Consider the following 24,819-nt stretch of genomic DNA (forward strand, 5'->3'; position numbering starts at 1 on the left):
GGCAAGTCACTTAACTTCTCTGGACCTCAGCTACCTCATCTGTAAAATGGAATTAAGAATGTGAGCCTCATGTAGGACAGGGACTTTGTCCAGCAGCATCAACTTGCATCTACCCCAGTGCTTAGAACAGAGCTTGGCACATAGTAAGCACTTAACTGTTCCTCGACATGACTTGACTTGGCCTCGACAGACTTGGACATCAATGACTTTATTACCCTGCAAACCTTGACTTTAGTATTCTGGTTTGATGGACTTCTGATTTGTCAAATTAATTAAATTCCAACTTTGATCTTGTCTTGTTTGGGAACTGGGTTCAGCAATGGTGGCTAGGGACTATTCAGACCCAGGAATTGGTTCCCGGGTGGAGTTCCCATTTTTCTATATCTTCCATTAGTAGCATTAAATACAGATAGAAGCAGGATGGCTTAAGGGAAAGAGCCCGGGCTTGGGAGTCAGAAGACATGGTTCTACTCCCAGCTCTGCCACTTGTCTGCTGTATGACCTTGGGCAAGTCACTTAACTTCTTTGTGCCTCAGTTACCTCATCTGCAAAATGGGGATTAAAAGTGTGAGCCCTAAGTGGGGCAACCTGATTACCTTGAATCTACCCCAGTGCTTAAAACAGTGGTTGGCACATAGTAAGTGCTTAACAAATACTATTATTATTATTATTATTAAATAACTGATTTTGATTCTCATATGTGGTTATACAACATAGAGGTCCCAATTTCAATCTCCTTGGTGAAGCTTAACACTGCCTCCTAACTCACTGCACCCTGAGCCCCATCAGGAACGTGACTGACAAGGATGAAAGAGAGTAAGTGGCGTAGCAATATTGGTATTTTTCTAAATGGTATTTGGTAAGCATTTACTATGTCTCAAACACTGTTCTAAGTGCTGGGGTAGATGCAAGTCAATCGTATGGGACACACGGGGCTCGCAGTCCAAGTAGGAGGGAGACAGGTATTCAGTCCCCGTTTTACAGATGAGGGAACTGAGGAACAGAGAAGTTAAGCAACTTGCCCAAGGTCACACGGCAGGTACATGGCAGAGCTGGGATTAGAACTCACGTCCTCTGGCTCCAGTCCCGTGCTCTTTCACGGCCACACTGTAATCAACTCCATCACTTAGGGCTTTTGGTTTTGAGGCTTGGGACAGAAAGCTCATCCATCATTCTTGGCAGGAGACTCTCTTATCACTGACAGTGAGGTTTTATTCATGTGGGTTGGTGTGTCTGAAAAGACCAATGTGTGACAGACAGTCCCTTCCTCACTGTGCTCATGAAAAGAGTGTTCAGTTCCATGCACACCAGCCTTGGCCAAAGGAGGGGGCTTGTTGGAATGCTGCCAAGGACCCCTGGATTCAGAGCTCTCCCCACCCCCAACCAGAATGTTTCACCCAAGCATCAGTCCCTAGAGCACAATAATTTTTTTCTGCCACCTCTTATCACTTGATCATCACGCATTCCCTCTCCATTTCTCCCACACATTTTTCTTCTCAGAAACAAGCTGCTAGTGCAGTTCACAGGAAATCCAAAGCCCGCATGCTTTCTGTCCTTAAAAGTGAATTTTAAGCATACTTGTGCTTGCTCCGTTTTTAAAGAGATGCAGCATTGTCTATTGGCATTTTTGTAAATGTAATCGGTACACAATGGCTCTGTACATGTAATCAGCAAAGATGTAGCATTTGAAGACCTATTCAATTTTTGTTTATCTCAAAGCAAAGAAGACAATATTCCACTAAGATATATCTTTTGGAGGGTTTTTTTAAAAAAATTATCGTTTCTAACATAGTGTTCTTTGGTAACCTTGAACAGGTGCTCAGATGTCATGTAGGCGAGGACAAAATTGAGGGGCTGTGTTAGAAAGCCATTAGAGTCAGTAACCTAGATCCCATCTCGCCTAGATCTTAAATACTTCATTAGTTCTTCCTTGTTTACTTTGAACTTATTATTGGTATGAACTATAGCTTTTTTTCTTTCTTTTCAACACTTTCTATCTCTCTTTTTTCTCTCTTTTCCCACAGCCCCTATCTATTAAACTTATTCAACCGGCCACTGCCTATTGTCCTTAACAAAATCATGATTCCACTCTGAGTCAAAAAAGTTCAACTCAAATTGTACCTCAAACACATGACCTGTTGAATACGGTGCAGCTGAAAAGAAAAGCCTGGTCTTCCAGACTTCATTCTTTTCTGCCACTGTCATTTGCTTAATGGAACAAAATTCATTTTTAGAGCTCAGACTGTACCAGGAAAGAGAAATGAACATCTTTTTAATTACTTGTACAAAAGATGTAAAATCACTGCAAATGCACCAGCCAGATGCTATTGTGAAAAAAGCCAAGATGTGGTATTTAGCTTCATGACCTCTCCACACAATTATTTCAATCTGGCATAGGTCTTGTAGCACATAAGAGGTTGCGTTCCATCTAGTAGCGAAAATCCTATCTTTTAATTAGCTGAGTTGGAGAAGACAGCTTTGTGGATGAGCAAGAAAATGGAAAAACAGTGAAGAATTTTAAAATGGCTGATGTACAGCATTAGTAGTTTGCTAAAATACATAAACCACACTTCATAGGACTAAAACAACCCCAGCTATATGCTGCATAAATTCTGGGAGCAATTTTCTGCTCGATCATTGACATGGAGAATGAAATGGATAACAGTTTCATCAGTTCTTTATTTTTCCAACCTGCCCGTGAAGAGCAAAAGAATCGGCAGTATGACCATCAGTGAAAGCTTCAAAATGAAAATGTTTATCCTTCTACTGCTGATTCTGCTGAGTTAGTAAAGTTTTCTACACTGGAATAAAATAATTAGGTGTGCTATGTTAACTATCCTAACAGTGGAAATTTGAATACATGCTTTCATTTAGTTTAACAGCTCCGCCTGTTAATGAATCATTTCTTTTGTGTTGTATTTTAAACCAGGAGCTCACCGACTTCACCACATGGTAAATGCAAATGTATTCTCATTACAAATATCAGAAAACCATGACTATTAAGGCACTCAGAAAAACCTGTGCCTCTTGTTGCAGGACTCTCTTCAATAATCCAATTTGGATATCTCACAATTTCAAATTTAATGAAGTTTTCAAAATTCAGCTGCCACTTCTCAAACCTTAGTGGAATTGCATGTATTTTATTAAGGTTGTTCTCCTTCGTTGTCTTCTTCCCAGAAGGAGCGTGCCACAAGGTAGCTGTAAATTTCTTACTCTTAACAATTTTCCAACTGAGATACTTCTCAAAAAATTCCAGCCAGACTTTTCTTCTAGTTATTTCCTATCTGAACAAAGTGAAATTAGAAGTCCAAGAAAGCTTTTATGAATGCCACCAAGTCAGAATCTAGTCACTATTGATAAAAGCATCTTTAAAGACAAACCAAAAACTAGGTTAGGCTCCTAAGATCTAAAAGGACTCTTTTCATCCACTAGACTGTAAGTTTGTTGTGGTCAGGTGTGTCTGCTTGTTGTTGTATTGTACTCTCTCAAGTGCTTCATACAGTGTTTTGCACACAGTAAGCGCTGAATAAATACCACTGAATGAATGAATGACTGTGAACAACTTATAATGGAAGCATTCAATGTTCATATTTTTTTTCATTCAAACCATTCAAACCATGACTGTGGAAACATCAAAATATGTATAAATTCACCAGAAGATTAATTCCAGATTAAGAGAAAACTACCTTTTCATCATTAGTTTTTTGATGATTGCTTATCATTTAGGAAGTATCAGCATTGTGATTTGTGCCAGATGAACCAGGGGATAATATCAGGAGTTTGTCATGACTGTCAAAATTTCTATTTTAAAAGGAAAGTAGTTGCATAATTTGCCACAAACATACTTTGTATCAGTCTTTACCAGTCTACAATTATTTCTTACTTTAGAACAAAGTTGGGCATGTTGGAGCTTTCAAGAATAGTTCTGAGGGATTCATGGCAATAGGTAAATTCATAGTAGATTATGAGAGGAAGCTTTAGCTATGCCGGAGGGTAAATTCTAACTGGGAGGATGGATATCATGGAAACCAAATGCTGCCAATCTCAGATACTAAATATGAGATATGATAAAACATCGATATTCCCCAGTGTAGTGTTTCTTTTGTTCTAAAATTTTCTGCACCAGTTACGAGTAAGTTGGAAAATCAATCATAATTATTAAGGGCTTACTGTATGCAGATACTGTACTAAGCGCTTGGAAGAGTACAGTATAACTACAGATATTCACTGTTCTTGCCAACTTTCTCTGTGGCCTGGTTTGCCAAAATTTACACATGTGGAATTACATTTTGGCAAATGTATTGATTAATCCTCTTAATGAACTATAGTGGATTTTTGTAATTCTGGGCTTCTCTCTTTTGCACTGGATTGCACCCTGAGATAAGGGACATTTGTGTAAAATGATACTAGTTTTAAATTATAAAAACTGGCTCAGGTTCCTGACCTCTACAGCCATAAAAAACATATACACAAAGCTCACCAGCTCTGAAGATTAATTAGGTATACGATGTCTGGGAAGCAACGTGGCCTATTGATCATGGACCTGGGAGTAAGAAGGACCTGGTTCTAATCCCAGCTCTGCCTCCTGTCTGCTATGTGACCTTAGACAAGTCACTTAACTTTTCTGTGCTTCATCTACCTCATCTGCAAAATGGGGATTAAAGCTGTGACCTCCATGTGGGACATGGACTGTGTCCAACCTGACTATCTTGTTTCTACCCCAGCGCATAGTACAGCACAATGCCTGGCCCATAGTAAGCGCTTAACAAATACCATTAAAAAAATAATATGAAAGAAAGGGAGAGCATGATGACTGGGAAATAATAATAATGGTATTTGTTAAGCGCTTACTATATGCCAAGCACTGCTCTAAGCACCGAGCACTGTTCTGATCACCAAACACTGTTGACTTCTGGTGGGAAAGTCAGGCTCCAATTGGGCTAAAATACTGTCCAACAGTGCTAAATGCTGGTTATGTCACTGTCATCAGCTGGCTTTACCTGTAGTTTCAAGTTATAGATTGCATTCTTAAAAGGCGATGAAAGGAATTGGAATTTCCAGTAATTCGCTGACATCCTACAATTTGTCTTTCTGGCACTTGGTTTGAATTAGAATTATTAGTCATTGGAATTATATAATAAAAAAGTACAATCTGCATATTTAACAGATGTATAAATCACACTTTGGAAGACTGGCATCAATAGAGAAGCAGCTTGGCCTAGTGGCAAGAGCAGGGGCTTGGGAGTTAGAGGACGTGGGTTCTAATAATAATGTTGGTATTTGTTAAGCGCTTACTATGTGCAGAACACTGTTCTAAGCGCTGGAGAAGAATGATGACATTTGTTAAGCGCTTACTCTGTGCAGAGCCTGTTCTAAGCACTGGGGGAGATACAGGGTCATCAGGTTGTCCCACATGAAGCTCATAGTTAATCCCCATTTTACAGATGAGGTCACTGAGGCCCAGAGAAGTGAAGTGACTTGCCCACAGTCACACAGCTGACAAGGGGAAGAGCTGGGATTCGAACCCATGACCTCTGACTCCCAAGCCCGGGCTCTTGCCACTGAGCCACGCTGCTATGCCGGCTCTGCCATTTGTCTGCTGGGTGATCTTAGGCAAGTCACTTCACTTTTCTGGGCCTCATTGACCTCATCTGTAAAATGGGGATTGAGATTGAGAGCCCTACGTGGGACATCCTGATTACCTTGTATCTGCCCCAGTGCTTAGAACAATGCTTGGCACATAGTAAGCACTTAACCAATACCATAATAATAATTATTATTATTATATATGGGAGGTGGAACATTTTTTAAAAGGCATTTTCTTTCTAAACAGATCATGGGGGAGTAGGCTGCTGGTCACAGTAATAATAGCATTGCGGTATTTTTTAAGCACTTACTATGTGCCAGGCACTGTACTAACTGCTTAGGTGGTTATAAGCAAATCAGGTTGGACACAGTCCCTGTCCCAAATGGGGCTCACAGTCTCAATCCCCATTTTACTCAACTGAGGCACAGAGAAGTTAAGTGACTGGCTCGAGGTCACACAGCAGACATGTGGTGGAGCCGGAATTAGAACTCACAACCTTCTGACTCCCAGGCCCGAACTCTATCCACTATGCCATGCTACTCCTCTTCCCTTCCCATTTGGTCCCAGTACAAGGGTGGCACATCACCGTTTGTTTCCTGAGATGCAATAGTAACGCAGAGTTCAAGAGTCTATGAAGTTCATCATGTGTACTGTGAATTTTAGGCACAAACCACCCCCTCCCACACCCCGAAATCTGAAACTGAAAATGAGTAAAAAGACCTTATATAAAATGAAGAAGACTGCTAAGATATTTGTCAGAAACAAACTTTAGATTTTATGCAATAATGAAAATTAAATATTTTTTGTTGGTAATTTTGCTGAAAAGGACTTCCACCTAGAGTCCTTTTTTGTCAACTTTTTCCAGAAGGAACAAACTAGGACTTTTGCAATTAAATTTGTACATTGATTTTATAAATCCTACTGTAGAAGGATTTTACTAATAGGTCTGTCTTCATACCTATGACAAGAATGATTTTCGGACGTGGCCTCGTCGGATCAAACACTTCGTACTCCTCAATGAGCTCAGCGGTTTCTGAGAGATCCGTGTCGCTTTCTATGGAAAACTGATGAATGGGAGGGAGCCGATCATATCGCCGATAAGGGAAGTTAAGGTTGTCCGGCATCACTGCAAAAGAGTAAATGTATCTTGAAGCAGGAAAACGAGCAGCAAAATTAAATTATTTTTGCACCGACTAAATTAAGAAAAGAGCAGAGAGAATTACATGGCCAAAATCAGCAGTGTAGCCTAGTGAATAGAGCACGGGCCTGGGAATCAGAAGGACCTGGATTCTAATTTTGCTCCATCACTTGTCCCCTGTGTGATCTTGAGCAGGTCACTTAACTTTTCTGCGTCTCAGTTACCTCATCTGCAAAATGGAAACGAAGGCTGTGAGCCCCGTGTGGGACATGAACTGTGTCTACCTGATTAGCTTGTATCTACGCCAGTGCTTAGTACAGTGCCTGGCACACAGCACTTACCAAACACCATTTAAATTAAAAAAAAAAATCTGGTTGGCCTGGTAATGTCTGTGAGAACATTCCTCCCTCTGTAAATTTAGGCAGCGGATTAACTGGCATAGTGGCAGGATTCATTCATTCATTCATTCAGTCATATTTATTGAGCACTTACTGTGCGCAGAGCACTGTACTAAGCACTTGGAAAGTACAAGTCAGCAATAGAGAGACAATCCCTGCCCACACAGATCATCTGCCACATTTACTTCTGCTTTGCTGTTGCCTCATTTAAATAATAATAATAATGACATTTGTTAAGTGCTTACTATGTGCCAAGCACTGTTCAAAGCGCTTGGGGGGAGGAGGATAAAAGGTAATCAGGTTGTCCCATGAGGGGCTCACAGTCTTAACCCCCATTTTACAGATGAGGTAACTGAGGCCCAGAGAAGTGAAGTGCCTTGCCCAAAGTCACACAGCTGACAAGTGGCGGAGCCGGGATTAGAACCCATTACCTCTGACCTCCAAGCCCGGGCTCTTTCCGCCAGTTCACACCGCAAAGCAGAGGGTGCCTGAATGAGGAGTTTGATGTGACTCCATCGTGCTCCACCACTTCCTGTCCCTAGAAACGCCTTCTCTCTTGTTTTTGATCTGCCTGTAGAAAAATGTTTAAAAGTCAGTCATTTTTATTCTTACGCTTTGGACAAAAATCTTCTCAGCAGTTGGCAACCCTGGTTCCATACCAAGTAAAAATAATAATAACGACATTTCTTAAGTGCTTACTTTGTTCAGAGCACCGTACTAAGCGCTGGGATTGATATGATAAAAGGAGGTCAGACAAAGTCTCTGCCCCACATGTGGCTCACAGTTTAAGGAGGGGTGGGTAGGATTTAATCCTCATTTTACAGGTGAGGAAACTAAGGCATAGAAAAGCTAAGTTGCTTGCTAAATACCATACTTAGTATTAAAATGATCAAATATTATTAATGATTATTAAAAGGAAAGAGGAATTTGCTCATCATGCAGAACTCTGTTAGACTGAGAACTAAGAAAAGGAGTTGGGGAAACATTTGGGAGTTTGAATTTCTTCAGCTACAGAAGGTACAATCCTTTGCTGTAAAGATGCACGTCTACCAGATTATGCTGGGATGGTGCCCCCGGCATGTGGGGCCGGTGTGTGGCAACCAGATGATGCTGGGATGGTACATCCTGGCATGTAGAGCCAGTGTGTGTCTACCACACTATGCTGGGATGGTGCCCCCGGCATGTGGGGCTACTGGGTGGCTACCAGATTATGCTGGGACGATGCACCCTGGCACGGGGGGCCAGTGTGCATCTACCACATGATTATGGGCACTACCTCCTGGCATGAGGGGCCAGTGTGCGACTCCCAGATGATGCGGGATGGTGTCTCTTGGCATGTGAGGTGAGTGTGTGTCTACCAGATGATGTTGGGATGGTCCACCTTGGCATGTGAAACCAGTGTGCATGTACTAGATGATGCTGGGATGGTGCACCCTGGCATATGGGGCTAGTGTGCATCTACCAGATGATTCTGGGTACTAGATCCTGTCATGTATGAATCCCAGATGATGCCTCCTGGCATGTGGGATCAGTGGATTGCTTTAATAAAGAGGATCTGTCTTAAACCATGATGCAAATGTGTGACCTCTTCAGCAACAGTAATGCCACAGTCCTGTTACCCGAGTGGGTCAGTTGTAACACATACACACACACACACACACACACACACACACACACACACACATATAGTATAAATATATATATGTATATATTTAAAATTTGCTTATAATAGAAATGATGGTATTTGTTAAGCACTTACTATGCGTCAAGCACTGTTTTAAGCACTGAGCACTGTTCTAAGATTTGTTGATAGTCAATAATTTACACAACTGTTTTCATCGTGATACATTTGTATTATGTGTGATTTTTCTCTTTGACCTTCCTAATACTTCCACTATTTGCAAATAATGTTTGTCTTCCTGTCCACCCAATTGTATTGTAAACTCCTGGAGGGCAGTGATGATGTGTTTTGCTCCTTTTGACACTCTCCAAAGATTTTAGTGAAGTGGTTTTTACCCACTAGATGCTGAATAAATCTCACTGATGATGATGATGATGATGAGGAACAGGAATGAAAACTCTTTAATGGTCAGTATTCATTTAGTTGTTTTGAATTTCCAGCATCCAACACATTCATAATAAAATCCACAAACCGCAAATGCCCAAGAGTTTAATAAAATTGGCTCTTACTATTATAGGGCAGATGGAACATTTTTTAATAACTAGTCAACTGTCTGAAGGAACACTTTTAGATACAGAACAGTTTGACAGCTAATTAACTAAACCATGCAGCATCCTGTAAGTACACTAATACGAAAGAGATGGAATTGTTAAATTATTTTGATGCCAAAAAATAAGAAAACCAATCAAGATATTAAAGGCATCAGAAAGAGTAAGCAATTTCAATTCTACCCCACATTTCACCCAAATTCTCCTATGGTTTTCTCTGTCTAGTTTAGCTTTTTTTTTGCATGGATAAGCATAATCAATGCCTTTGCAGATTTAACAGCCTTTAGAATGCCAATGTTGTTCAATGAGAACTGTGTTTATTTGTTATCTAGCAAACCTGTCATGATTGCTGGGTCGGCATGAACTAGAGCAATTAGTCATGGAATTCCTTAAGGAGGAGGGAATGTGTGTGTTTATTGTCATAGTGTACTCTCCCAAGCACTTAGTACAGTGCTTTGCCCAGAGTCGGTTCTCAATAAATGCAACTGAATTGTATTGAGGAAGTGGATTTTCAGGAAAACTTTGAAAATGAGAAAGGGACATGGTGCGGCAGATAAGAAGGGAAGAAAGTTCCAGGTAGGAAAGGGAATGAGTGAGAGGGAGGGAAATAAAGAGGAGAGGAGAGGAGAAGCAGCGTGGCTTAGTGGATGGAGCATGGGCCTTGGCGTGAGAAGGACCTGGGTTCTAATTCTGGCTCCACCACATGTTGATGTGTGACCTTGGACAAGTCACTTAACTTCTCTGGGCCTCGGTTACCGCATCTGTAAAAAGGGGATTAAAAGTGTGAGCCCCTTGTCAGATAGGAACTATGTCCAACCTGATTAACTTGTATCTACTTCAGTGATTAGAACAATGCTTAGCACATAGTAAGCACTTAAGTAGTACTATACTTAGTATTAGAAGAACAAGATGGGATGTTGAGGAAAAAAGACAGTCAAGGTAAGCGGGATACAGTTGATGAAGAGTCTTGAAGCCATTGGTCAGGCGGAAAGAGCAGGGGCTTGGGTGTCAGAGGTCGAGTTCAAATCCTGGCTCCACCACTTGTCAACTGTGTCATTTTGGGCAAGTCATTTAACTTCTCTGTGCCTCAGTTACCTCATCTGTAAAAGGGGGGATTAAAACTGTGAGCCCCACATGGGACAACCTTGTATCCCCCCCCCAACACTTAGAACGGTGCTTGACACATAGTAAGCGCTTAGTAAATACCATTATTATTATTTTTTGATGAAGAACAAAACTGTGTGTACACTAGAGATTTTTGAAGAGTCGAGTGATGCATTCCATTTGACATTATGGAAAGATGGTCAAGTTGAAGAGGGGAGAGCCTGGAGTCAGGGAGAACAAGGAGGTTGATGCAGTCAGTCCATCTGGGAGATGATAGCTTCAATCATTGTAGGGGCAATAGGTATTGACATGAAAAGGGGGCCCAAGAAAATATTGTGCAAGAAAAATGGCAGGTTTTGAGGCAGATCGAAAGTTGGAGGGAAACGAGAGGATTCCAAGGGGTCACCAAAGTTGTGAGCTGCTGGAGCTGGGAGGGTGGTAGTGTTGTCAACCATGATGCCGAAGTTAGGAAGAGGAGTGGGTATAAGCGGAAAAATGAAAGGAAACATTTAGTATTCTGAAGCAGTACCTTACTAAATGGTGCAGTAAAGCAATAGTCAATCACCTAGTCAATCACTTATAGTCATCATTCAATCACCTTGCCCCCTCTTACCTTACCTCCCTGATTTCCTACTATGGGCAGCCCACATAAGTCACTCCTCTACTGCCATCCTATTCACTGTACCTCAATCTTGTCTGTCCCGCTGCTGCTCTCTTGCCCACATACTGCTTCTGACAAGGAACACTTGCCATCTCCCTTCTTCCCTCCCTAACTTCCATCTTCAACGGTTTGCCCTAAAATGGTTTCTTCCCCACAGCTTTAAAACATGCCCAAGTCTCCCCTATCTTAAAAAAAAAAAACAAAAAACCCTCTCTTGCCTCCACTGCTCTTTCCATTTATCTCCCTATCTCTCTCACACCTTTCATCTCCAAACCCCTTGAGCAAGTTGTCTACGACTGCTGTCTCAAGTTCCTCTCCTGCCATTCTCTCCTTGACCCCCTCCGATTTGGCTTCCATCCCATTCACTCCACAGAAACCGCCCTCCAAAGGTCACAGATGATCTCCTTCTTACCAAATCCAATGGCATCTACTCCATCCTAATCCTCCTCAACCTGGCAGCTGCCTTCGACACTGTGGACCACCCCCTTCTCCTGGTAACATTATTCAACCTCAGCTTCACTGACACTGACTCCTGGATCTCCTCCTATCTCTCTGTTTCATGGGCTCCTCTTATGCCTCCCTCCCCCTAACTATGGGTGTCCCTCAAGGATCTAGACTCACTCCCTCGGAGAACTCATTTACTCACACGGCTTCAGCTACTACTTCTGTGTGGACGATTCCCAAATCTACATCTCCAGCCCTGATCTTTCTCCCTCTGTGCATTCTTGCATTTCCTCCTGCCTTCAAGACATCTTTACTTGGAGAGGTCATGGGTTCTAGTACCGGCTCCACCATTTGTCAGCTGGGTGATTCTAGGCAAGTCACTTCACTTCTCTGTGCCTCAGTTACCTCATCTATAAAGTGGGGATTAAGACTGTGAACCCCATGTGGGACAACCTGATTACCTTGTATCCCCCCAGCGCTTAGAATAGTGCGTGGCACATAGTAAGCACTTAACAAAATACCATCCTTCTTATTATTACCTCCTGCCATCGCCTTAAGCTTAACGTGTCAAAAACAGAACTGCTTATCTTCCTACCCAACTCCCGTCCTTCCCCTGACTTTCCCATCATTATAGACAGCACCACCATCCTTTCTGTCTCACAAGTCCCTCACCTAGGAATTATCCTAGACTTCTCTCTTTCATTCAACCCACATATTCAATCTATCACTAAGTCCTGTCAGTTCAATCTCCACAACATCCTTTAAAATCTGTCATTTTTCTCCATCCAAACTGTTATCACCTTAATCCAAGCAGTTATCCTATCACTCCTTGCTGAGCTTCCTGCCTCCTGTCTTTTGTCCATACTTCACTCTGCTGCCTGGATCATTTTTCCATAAGAACATTCAATCCATGTTTCCCCACTCCTCAAGAACCTCTAGTGATTGCCCATTCACCTCCACATCAGAAAGAAACTCCTTACCGTCAGTTTTAAAGCACTCAGTCACCTTGCCCCCTCCCACCTCACCCCACTACTCTCCTACTACAACCCAGCCCACACATTTTGTTCCTCTAATGCCAACCTACTCACTCCACCTTGATCTTGTCTGTCTTGCTGCCGACTTCTCGCCTACGACCGCTTCTGACCTGGATTGCCCTCCCTCTTTCTATTTGACAGAAAATTGCTCTCCCCTCTTTCAAAGCCTTATTGAAGGCACATCTCCTCCAAGAGCCTTCCCTGACTAAGGCCTGTTTTCCTCTTCTTCCATTCCCTTATGCCCTTCTGACTTGTGCCCTTTATTCATCCCTCCTTCCAGCCCCACAGCATTTATATACATATCTGTAATTTATTAATTTATATTAATATCTGTCTCCCCCTCTAGAATATAGACTCACGGTGGGCAGGGAACAGGTCTACCAACTCTGTTATATTGTACTCTCCTAAGTACTTAGTAGAGTTCTCTGGACACAGTAAGTGCTCAATAAATACGATCGATTGATAGTCCACTAAATTATACCCTAGAGATTTGAAAGATTTGAACTTAAAGAATGGCAGAATTTAATATATTGTATTACAAGGGGAAATCTGATTATCATGATATTCATTGCCCAATCAATTAATCAACCAATGGTATTTATTGAGTGCTTACTGTGTGCAGAACACTGTACTGAGTGCTTGGGAAAGCACAACATAACAGAGTCGGTAAACACGAACCCTTCCATTAGAAGCTATGATTGGTTAGCTGAACTGTTCCTAATACAGATAACCAGAAAGCCAAATTTTGGGAGGCAGCAGGATCTATATGAAAGATCATGGGCCTTGGAGTCAGGAGACCTGGGTTCGAATCCCAGTTCTGTCCCTGGCCTATTGCGTGACCTTGGGCAAGTCGCTTAACTGCTAGGAATCTCAGTTTATGCACTTGTAAAGTGGGCATAAACTAGACTGTGGGCCCACTCTGGGACAGGGATTGTGTCCAATTTCATTATTCCATAGTTAGCATTTAATAAATGTTATGACTATCATTACTGAAAAATACTGTATTCATGTCCATGCATGATAAGCAAGCCCGATTTTGTTGTTTTCCTAATTTATTCATTCCAATTATTCTATTAATCCCAGTTTAGATAATCAATTATTTGGGTTAATCAGTCAGTTTAATCACGAGAATTTATTGAGCATCTATTCTACACAATGCTCAGTTAAAAACACTTGGGAGAACATAATTTAATTAGTAGGCCTGATCCCTCAAGGATCTTGCAATCTAGCACAGGAGGCAGGCACTAAAATAAAATATAGATAGAAGCAAGTGATAGAATATGAAAGATGCGAACATATGGTTTGTGGGAGATTGTGAGTGCTTAAGTGCTTAAGTTTGACAGAAGTGCTAAAATGGCATTTAGGGGTATGTAAATTTGGGAGATTAGAAATTAATAAGGGAAGGCCTCCTGGAGGAGATTTGATTTCAGAATGATGATAATTCTAACTGTGGCATTGGTTAAATGCTTACTCTAAGGACCATTATGGGCTGGAGGAAAGAACACGGGTCTGGGAGTCAGAGGACCTGGGTTCTAATCACAGTTCCACCACATTCCTGCTGTGTGGGCGTGGACAAGTCACCCAACTTCTCTGTGCCTTAGTTTTGCCACCTGTAAAATGGGATGTTGCCCCTCCTATTTAGACTGTGAGCCCTATGCTAGACCTGATTTTCTTTTATCTACCCCAGTTCTTAATACAGTGCTTGGTGTAGAGTAAGCACCTAACAAATACCGCAGTTGTTTTGTGTTACTATGTCCCAGTGATATAATACAATCTTATCAGGCACGATCCGTGTCCCTCATGGGGCTCACAGTCTGAAGGGGAGGAGGAAGAGGTAGTTAATCCCCATTTTGCTGATGAGGAAACTGAGGCACAGGGAAGTAATCCAAGGTTACACAGCAGGCAACTGGCAGAACTAGTATTAGTATCCAGGTCTACTGACTCCTGGTTCTGTAGTCTTTCCACTAGACCAAGTTGCTTCTCAGAGAGGCTTTGGCTTGTAGTTTCTTGCATTAAAGACAAACAAACCCCATTTTGTTCCATTATCCAGATAAGGGCAGAGTAAAATGAAGCCTCAGATAATTCTGCATCCCAGCTGAAAACTGGGAGTAAACTGCTGAGGAGAGACCTGCTTGGCATGCTAACATGAAGAAGGGAATGACTCCTTTTGAACAAAACCTTTGTAAGGAATGTTAGACAAGGGGGCAAAAGAGAAAACAGTGCCAGGCACTGGAAACATGAAACGTTAAACATTCTGCAACGAGGAGCAGCTTTCCTGTGGGACAGTGCAGCTGTGACAGTGGGTCTCGCCTTTTAAGCCAGACTTCACATTCGTGAAGGAACTTCACTGTCAGTAGTTTCTTCTTTGAATACATGGGCTAACTATATAGGGTTACATCTGAAGAGAATTTTGAGTTGCAAAACTAGTCACTTTAAATGATTGGAAAGAGTTGGCTTTTCAACGTCATATTTGATAAAAGTATATTTTAAAACTCCAGTTATACATTACCATTTCTGAAAAATGATCTCTTGGATTGACCTCCATTGAGGTGAGGCAATGTCCTCTTCTCTTGACTGATGAAAGTATCCCATTTCACCTTTTCTGATCCTCCCAGTTCCTTTACTGTCTGTAAGCAACCTTCCAGATATTCGATTGGGTCATCAGGCTTATAACACATCAATCCATTCAACAGACTCTGAAACACAACATTGGAACACAATGGAATAAAACTTATGAATGATATAGAGCCTTAAAGCGTGCCCCTAGTTCAAGATAAAAGGTCTCTACATAGAAATAGAATTAGTATTTCTGATTAGAGAAGGAACATGGTCCGAAGATAAGAACATGACACTCGAAACTTATTGTTGTTTAACATTTAGTAAGGACATAGCAGAAGCCCAGTGAATTCCAAAAAAGTCACCATCACTGCTCTAGTTTTCATTCTGCTACTGATGACCTGACTGATAGTATTTACTATTTAGTTTAATTTCAATTATTCTTGCTATCAAGACTCTCAAGGGAAATGAAATTCAATTCATATGTAAAATATTTTTTCATTTTATAATTTCAGGAATTGAAAAGAATTTGTACTGTTAATTGCTCTCAGATCTCTAAACGTATTATCATGGAACTGTTCCTATGTTGGAATGTTGAATTTTTTTTAAAAAAAGGGATTTCGAGTTATTTTATTTTTGTAAGTTATTTCCCAGTAAAAAAAAGCTTAGTATCATTTGTTTTATTACGTGTTAAGTGCTTACTATGTTTCAGCCACTGTTCTAAGAGCTGGAGTAGATACAAGTCATTTTGGTTAGACAGAGTCCATTTCCAGCATGGATCTCATAGTCTTAGGTAGGAGGGAGAACAGGTTTTTGGGTTGGTTTTTTTTTTTTAGTATTTCTTAAGCACTTGCTATGTGCCAGGCACTATTCTAAGCTCTGGGGTAGATACAAGGTAACCAAATTGGGCACAATCCATGCCCCACATGGGGCTCACAGTCAAAATCCCCATTTTACAGTTGAAGAAACTGAGGCACAGAAAAGTAAAGTGCCTTGGCCAAGGTCACACAGCCAGCATTTGGCAAAGCTGGGATTAGAACTCAGGTCCTCTGACTCCCAGGATCATGCTTTTTCCACTAGGTCATGCTGCTCCCTCAAACACCATCCTAGAGTTCCTTTCTATCTATTTCCCACATCTTGAAAAAAAAAGATTTTAATGTAAAAATGAGGTTCTGGACCTCAGGTTCTGTTCCATTTAAGGTGTGTGTATGTGTATGTGTGTGTGTTGATCCAAAAACATCATATAGATAGCACAAAAATATTAAATAATTACAGTAGCTGTTGGCAAAGCCTCAGGCTTTTTTATTTAGAGTTTTTAGCATAGCCAATATATAAGAATGTATTAACTTGGATGAAGAAGAAAATTGTCTGGTGAAATAATGCCACTTATGCAATTTGGAGGCTTAGTAGGTTACTCTGAAGCATTTGTCAGTGAGAAAGAGAGGAAAGTAGACTAAACAACTGACAAGGTAGGCCCCTATTAACATATTATTCTTTTAGATGTAATGCTTGGTGTTTTTCTTTTTCACTTCTTTTATTTTGAAACGATACCGTGGCTAGATCGGCAAGAGAAGCAGCGTGGCTTAGTGGAAAGAGCACAGGTTTGGGAGTCAGAAGTCGTGGGTTCTAATCCCAGATCCACCAGCTGTGTGACTTTGGGCAAGTCACGTAACTTCTCTGTGCCTCAGTTACCACCTCTGTAAAATGGTGATTAAGACTGTGAGCCCCACATCAGACAACCTGATTACCTTGTATCTACCCCAACACTTAGAACAGTGCTTGGCATATAGTAAGCGCCTAACAAATACCATCATCATCATCTGCCATGGAATCATGGATCTGGAGAGGCCTCCAGGGGTCATTCTCCTACTTTCAGGTAGGGTTGCAGCTAAATGTTCCTAGTATCTCACATCAATAATTTTGAATTTTCTGGTGTAGTATTTTTAAAACTTCAGTTTGTATGCAAAGTAAATCCCTACCCTAAAGCAAAACCTTAAATCTATTTTGAAAAAAAATCCATGTAAAACATTAAATATTCTGCTTGTATCAGGTGCACCCGCTTGTTCCCTTGTTGTTACAAGGTTCAAGATTTGTCATCATACCATTCAGAAAAAGGTTCCTTCATTAGCAAAGAAACAGTTGTATTCTTTCAGCACTTTGTTTATTTGATCAAGAATGATACAAAAATAAAATATCTTTCTCATGCCCATTTTGCAAATTATATTTTACAACTAAAATGTATTAAATTATAAATCAATTGATTATGGTATTTACTAAGCACTTACTGTGTGTTGAGTACTTTTCCAAGCACTAGGGTAGATACGGAGTAATCAGGTTGGATAGAGTCCCCATCCCATATAGGGCTCACAGTCTGAGGAGGAGGGAGAATTGGTATCATATCCCCATTTTACAGTCGAGGAAACTGAGGCACAGAGAAGTGAAGTGATTTATCCAAGGGCAAATGGCAGAGCAGAGATTAGAAGCCAGGTCCTCTGACCCCCAGGCCCGTGCTCTTTCCACTAGGCCACACTACTTCCCAATATTCACAGAAGTATTCATACCTTTTACTAAAGTGTTCAGAACTGTATATCCCATTATTTGGGATGTATAATTTTTGAAGCTGGGAACTTGTAATTATGAACAGCAATTCTATTAATGTTCAAGAAGAACTGCCTTTACCATAGCCAAGCCTGACCTTCCAAACACAGGAATAGGAAACTGTACAGTTCTTGTCTTGCATTTTCTTTCCAATCATTTTAGGAGTGCCTTGGTTCCAGAGAAGACCTCAAAAGGATAGTGGGCATAGGTGAATGAAAAAAGAAGTCTATTATTATGACCCCCTGTTTTAAAAATACACTAGAACAAAGTCGCGTACGAAGTACCCTGCTGAGTAATCTAAAGCAGATTTTTGAACGTCTGTTATCTGAACAAAAATCCAAAAATCTATTATTTGTAAATCTATTATTTTTTCTTGTAAAAATGCCTAGATAACTACTGAAAACCTGGCAAATGTCTCACGAACATAACCTAACAAAATCGAGTCTGGCTATCTGAATTTTCGATTTTCTGAATTAGTTCGATTTTCTGAACTAGTCTCAGCCCCTCCTAGTTTGGAATCACGGTCTGCTTCCTCTTATGGGAAATTATTTTAACGTTGAAAATATTCATAGCCTACTGTAGCTTTCAGGGAACCGGCTAGTCTCCCTAAATAAACGAATAGATGCTTATGCCGAAATTCATAGTGATTAGGTAGGTTTCCCCCACTTCAGTCTTAACGGTATGGAAAATGGCCTTTTTTCCCTAAACAAAAACTGGAATCACCAGTTGCTTTTACTTCAGATATGGAGAGGAAGGAAACAAAATAATCTGTGATGGAGTCAGGGACTGAGATCGGTGGAGTGACAAAATCCCTCTCTCTTTCTCATATTCTAAAAGTGATTTCACTCCCATCCCCCAGTGAAAAGGATGTTATAAAGCAACCGAAGTCAGAGGAAGAGGGGTTGGGAGAACACACACATCCACACGTACACACCGATGTCTTTGCAGACGGATGGAAAACGTGCTCAAGAGTTCATTCACCCAAAGCCTGTAAGAGAGGGAGCTATCCTCCACAAGGCAATTAGGTTATATTGCCCCGGCAAACAACTAGAACGATGGTTCGGCGGAATTTTGTTTTTGCTTTCCCATTTCCCACCCCCATCCACTTCCATAATCATAATGACGGCATGTGTTAAGCGCAGACATGTGCCAGGCACTGTACTAAGCGCTGGGGTGGCTACAACCAAACCCGGCTGGACACAGTCCCCCTGGGCCACATGGGGCTCTCATCTCTCAACCTGGTGGTTTGCTACTTCCCACCCCCTTCTTTTCTTCCCCACTTCGGTTGAAGCAGCTCGACAGTGGAAAGAACCCAGGCTGCGGAGTCCGAGGTCGTGGGTTCTAATCCTGGCTCTGCCGCTTACCAGCTGGGTGACTTTGGGCAAGTCACTTAGCTTCTCTGGGCCTCAGTTACCTCAGCTGTAAAATGAGGATTGAGACTGCGAGCCCCACGTGGGACAACCCGATGACCTTGTATCTACCCCAGCGCTTAGAACAGCGCTTGGCGCATAGTGAGCGCTTAACCCAAACGATCATTATTATTATCTTGCTCCTTCTGCCGGAGGTTTGATGCCCTTCCCTTCCTCCCCTGTCCACGGGAAGAGCTTGGGATGGGGAGGAGGGGGAACAGGTGGGAAGGAAGACCCCGGTGGACGTTCTTCTCATTCCACGGTTGGGAGCTGAAACTTGATCGTCTTGGTTTCCGACTGTATCCAACCTGATTATCTACTCCAGCGCTTGGCACTAGCAAGCTCATAACCAATAAATAGTTTGATGATGATTGTCGTATCGTTATGATTACGACGACAGGGGTGCAGAGCGCAGGGTGCAGGGCGCGGGGAGCTGGCTGGAAGGGGCAGGGCGCGGGGCACAGCTCAGGGAGCAGGGTGCAGAGCGCAGGGCGCAGAACGCAGGGCGCAAGGCTCAGGGTGTAGAGCGCAGGGCTCAGGGCTCAGGGTGCAGGGAGCTGTCTGGAAGGGGCAGGGGACAGGGCACAGAGCGCAGGGTGCAGGGCTCAGGGGCCAGGGCGCGGGGCACAGCTCAGGGTGCAAGACGCAGAGCTCAGGGGACAGGGCTCAGGGGACAGGGCGCGGGGCACAGCTCAGGGTGCAAGACGCAGAGCTCAGGGGACAGGGCTCAGGGGACAGGGCGCCGGGCACAGCTCAGGGTGCCAGGCGCAGAGCACAGAACGGAGTGTGTAGGGCGCGGGACTCAGGGTGCAGGGCACGGGGAGCTGACTGGAAGGGGCAGGGGCCAGGGCGCGGGGCACAGCTCAGGGAGCAGGGCGCAGAGCGCAGGGCGCAGGGCGCGGGGAGCTGGCTGGAAGGGGTAGGGGACGGGGCGTGGGGCACAGCTCAGGACGTAAGGCGCAGGGTGCAGGGAACGGGGAGCTAGCGGAAAAGGGCAGGGGACAGGGCGAGGGGCACAGCTCAGGGAGCAGGGCGCAGAGCGCAGGGTGCAGGGCGCAGGGAGCTGGCTGCAAGGGGCAGGGGACGGGGAGCGGGGCGCAGAATGGAGGGTGCAGGGCGCAGGACTCAGGGTGCAGGGTGCGGGGAGCTGCTGGAAGGGGCAGGGGACAGGGCGCAGAGCGTGGGGCGCAGCAGAAGGGAGCGCGGAGAAGGGCTAACTCTCCGTCCAGCCGTGAGCGTGGGTATGGCATCTCTCTTCGGGCCCCTCTCCTCCTCCTCCTCCTCCTCTCTCTCCCCTCTTCCTCCTCCTCCTCCTCCTCCTCTTCCTTACCTCGAAGAGCTGCGGGATTTCCCTGCGGGCCAGGTACTCCTTGGCGTCTCCGGGGTTCATGCCGCCGGGCGAGCTGGGGCCGGGAAGGAGAAGGACCGGCCTTCGGGATGGAGCTGGAGCTGGAGCTGGAGCTGGGAATGTGGGGAGAGAGCCCTCTCCCTGGCTCCCCGGTTCCCCGGTTCCCCGGCTCTCCCTCTCTCTCCTCTCCCTGTCTCTGATGGTGTCTCCCTTTTCTGTGTCTGTCTGCCCGTGTGCGGTCTGCCTCCGGGTCCGTCCGTATCTCCGGCCCTTTTCCCTCCTCGTCCTGGTCGGGGATGGGGATGGGGATGGGGATGGGGATGGGGATGGAGATGGAGATGGGGCTGGGGCTGGGGCTGGGGATGGGGCGGGCTGGGATTGCCCCTCCCGGGCTGAGGTCCGGCCCGCACTCTCCCCCGCACGCTCGCCGCCGCCGGACCACAGCCAGCGGGGCTCCGGAGGATGGAGGGAGGGAGGGACGGACAGGCGGACGGACGGACGGAGGGGCAGAGAGAGGGCAGAGACGGACGCCGGGGGAGAAGGACTGACCGCACGGCCCGGCCGCTCCCCCCGGGACCCACCGGCAGCGGGGCGGCGGGCTTGGCAGGACCTACGCGCAAACAGCCTGTTTCCCTCCTCCTCCTCCTTTCCCTCCTCCTCCTCCTCTCCTCCCCAACTGCAGTTCGCCTTCGCTCTCCAGCGGGAGCTCTCTCTCTCTCTCTCTCTCCTCCCCCCTTCCTCTGTCTCCTTCTCCCTCTCCTCCTCTCCCCTCTTCTCCTTCTCACCTGTTTCCCCCTCTTCCTCCTACTCCTCTCCTCCCCAACTGCAGTTCTCCCTCGCCCTCCACCGGGAGTACGCTCTCTCTCTCTGTCTCTCCCCCGTCTCTCCCCCTCCTTTCTCTCCTTCTCCCTTTCCCCCTCTCCCCTCTTCTCCTTCTCACCTCCCTCTCCTCTCCCTCTCCCTCTCGCTTCTCCTCCCCTTTCTCTTCTTCTTCCCTCCCCCTTTCTTTCCTTCTCTCCCCCCTCTTCTCTCTCTCTCTCTCTCCTTCTCTCTCTCCCCCTCTTCTTCTCCCTCGCCTCCTCCCCTTTCTTTCCTTCTCTCCCCCTCTTCCTCTCCCTCTCTCTCCTCCTCTCTCCTCTCTGCCTCTCCCCTTCCCCTTTCTTTCCTTCTTTTCCCCTCTTCCTCTCCCTCTCTCTCCTCCTCTCTCCTCTCTGCCTCTCCCCTTCCCCTTTCTTTCCTTCTTTTCCCCTCTTCCTCTCCCTCTCTCTCCTCCTCTCCTCTCCTCTCCTCTCTTCCTCTCCCTCTCCCCCTTTTTCTCCTCTCCCCTTCTTCCTCTCCTCTCGCACACACTCTCGTCCTCCTCTTCCTCTCCCCCTTTCTTTCCTTCTCTTACCCTCTTCCTCTTCCTCTCCTCCTTTCTCTCATTTTCTCTCCTTTTCCTCTCCCTCTCCTCTTCCACTCACTCTCTTCCCCCTCTTTCTCTCCCCTTCCCTACTTCTCTCCCTCTCCTTCTCCTTCTCCCTCTCTCCCTCCCTCTCCCTGGCACCCTCTCTCCCTCCGACACTGGCCCTGGCCAGCTCCCAAACCCACTGTGGGCTGCAGGCTGTCAGGGCTCAGGGCAGTCCGGAATTCACAGGGGTGATCGATGCAGACAGAGAAGGGGGAGGAGGAGGAGGAGGATTGACAGTGCCACCCTCCCAAGGGCACAACTGTCAAAGAACTCACATTTTTCCGGCCCCAGGCTGGGGGTTTAGGGGAGTCACAGTTCTGGGTCAGAGGTCTAAGAGCCACTTGCAAGAAGGGGGCAGTTGCTCCCTCCCGGAATCCCTGATTTGTCAACCTGCCCCCAGTCCTAGACTGTAAACTCCTTGTGGGGAAGGAACATGTCTTCAAACCGTGCAGCACTCTGCACTGAGTAAGCACTCAATAAATACCATCCATAGATTGATTCTTCTTCTCCTCTTTCTCCTTCTCCACCTTCTCCTTCTCCACCTTCTCCTGCTCCTTCCCACCCTCCTCCTTCTCTTCCCTTTCTTACCCACCACTCTTCTGCAGTGCTCTGCACATAGTAAGCACTCAATAAATGCCATCTGTAGATTGATTCTCCTTCTCCTCCTTCTCCTCCCTTTCCTACCTACCACTCTTCCACCTCCACATCTCTCACCCCAGTCAACTTGTCTTCCTCTTCCTCACTGTCCCTCGCACTATCATTGGAAATATCAGTGTCTGCCTGAAATGATCCCATCTGGAATGGGATAAACCTTCTAGTTTTATAATGATTCTGCCCCCCCCCCCCAGCTGTATAATTTCCCCAAAAGAGGATTCCGATGGAAACCTTCCAGGATCCATTCCCAACCTCTGGGAAAGTTATGCTCTTTGACTTGGGTTTTCCTCACACAACCCCCACGACCTCCTCCCCACTAACTCCATCTTGCTCTTTGAGCCAATTTGCAAATCGGAGCCACTCCACTTCTCTAGGTGCCCCACAGTAGAGGTGGAGAGGGGCAAGCAGGAGGAAGGACATGGGAGGAGGGAGAAGCGGGGAGTGGGGAGGAGGAGGTAGAGAGGGAGAGTTACATCTGCCTACAGAGGGTTGTACGGTCAAAATTCCGAACCGGCAATAGATTCTAGACTGTAAGCTCATCTAGACTGGGCAGGGAATGTATCTGTTTATTGTTTGCACTGTACTCTCCCAAGTGCTTCTTACAGTGCTCTCCACACAGTAAACGCTAAGTAACTACACTTGAACGACTGACACTTTAGGTCTTCACTCCAATTCTTATAATGGCTCTTTCTGTTATCTTATAAGCCATTCCTGTATATTGCACACACCTTCCCTTAATATACTAACAGTAGTGCTCAGCTCTCAAGAGTGCTTTTCTCTATTTCTTGGTCTAATCCCTTGGCTTTCATCAGTCAAAACGTCCATGTAATTACAAGAATCACTGTACTTGCTCTATTTGGGTGTTGGTTGAGAACTGAGTCCAGTTGATGACTGGGGCTGGGATAGAGTAGCTTATCATTCACACTGGAATCATCTTCGTTCAGTTTGTGTTCACTGAGTTCAGCTTCCCTAAAGATTTGAGTTTTAATGATAATGATGATGGTGGTATTTATGAAGCACCTTCTATGTGCTAAGCACTTTACTGAGCATAGGAATGAGAGAAGATAATCAGGTCAAACACACTCCCTGCCCCAGATGAAATACCCGATTTAAGAGGGAGGGAGATCAATTGATCATTGATATAGATTCAGCATTTACTGTCTGCAGAACACTATACTAGGTGCTTGGGAGAGTACAATAGATGAGAGTTGGAAGACATATTCGCTGTCCACAGTGAGTTTACAATCAAGAAGTGGAGAACAGGTACGTACTTTATCCCCATTTCTCAGATAAAACACCTGAAGCACAGAGAAGTTAAGGGACTTGCCACCCTAAGCAACTGGGGAGCCAAGGCTGGAACCTGTGTTTCCTGACTCCAATCCTATGCTCTTTCCAGCAGGCCAGCTGTCTCCGGACAGACTTAATCTCTAATGATTTTTGTAATCTCTTAGCAGCGTGGCTTAGTGGAAAAAAACATGGGCTTGGGAGTCAGAGGTCATGGGTTCTAATCCCAGCTTTGCCACTAATCAACGTGTGACTTTGGGCAAGTCACTTAATTTCTCTTTGCCTTAATTACCTCATGTGGAAAATGAGGATTAAGACTGTGAGTCTCAGGTGGGAAAATCCAATTTCCTTGTATCTACCCCAGTGCTTAGAACAGTGCCTGACACGCGCTTAACAGATACCATCATCATTATTATTATTATTGAGGAGCGGAGCCCAGGAATTGAATATTCTGGAGGATGATAATAATAATAATAATTAATAATTATGGGAGTTGTTAATTTTGGGATTAGAACCCATGACCTCTGACTTCCCAGCCCATGCTCTTGCCACTAAGCCATGCTGCTTCCTGTTCTATAACATTGAAGAACCACGTGATCCTGGATGATTGTGTAATAGTATCTCTACATACTGTTCTCCATAATCAAAGAAGAAACCACTGATGGTGAAATTCACATTTGAGTTTGTGTGTGTATGTAAGTGTGTGCACACACGCGTGTGAGTGTGTGTGGCTGAAAAAGCCAAAGCAGGACCAACAGTCCCAGTCACAATGCGAGCTCAGGAAGGCTGTCGTTGTATGTTTCCTGTTTGAAGAGTCAGGTGCTTTTTTCTCTTTTGCCTCTTTGTCTCACTTTTTGATTAAAAATAGTCACTCCTTTTTTGAAACCATTTTGGTCTTTGTTCACATGTCTGTTCTCCCCCCTTC

The 24,819-nt window shown here is 44.5% G+C and overlaps 1 protein-coding gene across 1 annotated transcript in view; it reads right to left on the reverse strand.

Moving 5' to 3' along the window:
• Window positions 1-21,202, reverse strand: part of AK5 (adenylate kinase 5) — a 291,825-nt gene extending 270,623 nt beyond the window's left edge. Inside the window, exons 1-3 of the mRNA XM_029063973.2 lie at window positions 20,489-21,202; window positions 15,105-15,291; window positions 6,546-6,713 (exon numbers count right to left, since the gene is read on the reverse strand). Coding sequence (XP_028919806.1) covers window positions 6,546-6,713; window positions 15,105-15,291; window positions 20,489-20,548 — 415 coding nt within the window. The 5' untranslated portion in view covers window positions 20,549-21,202. The remainder of the gene's footprint in view (window positions 1-6,545; window positions 6,714-15,104; window positions 15,292-20,488) is intronic.
• Window positions 21,203-24,819: the final 3,617 nt, after the last annotated feature.

This window comes from Ornithorhynchus anatinus, chromosome 4 (assembly GCF_004115215.2).
Source record: "Ornithorhynchus anatinus isolate Pmale09 chromosome 4, mOrnAna1.pri.v4, whole genome shotgun sequence".
NCBI lineage: Eukaryota > Metazoa > Chordata > Mammalia > Monotremata > Ornithorhynchidae > Ornithorhynchus > Ornithorhynchus anatinus.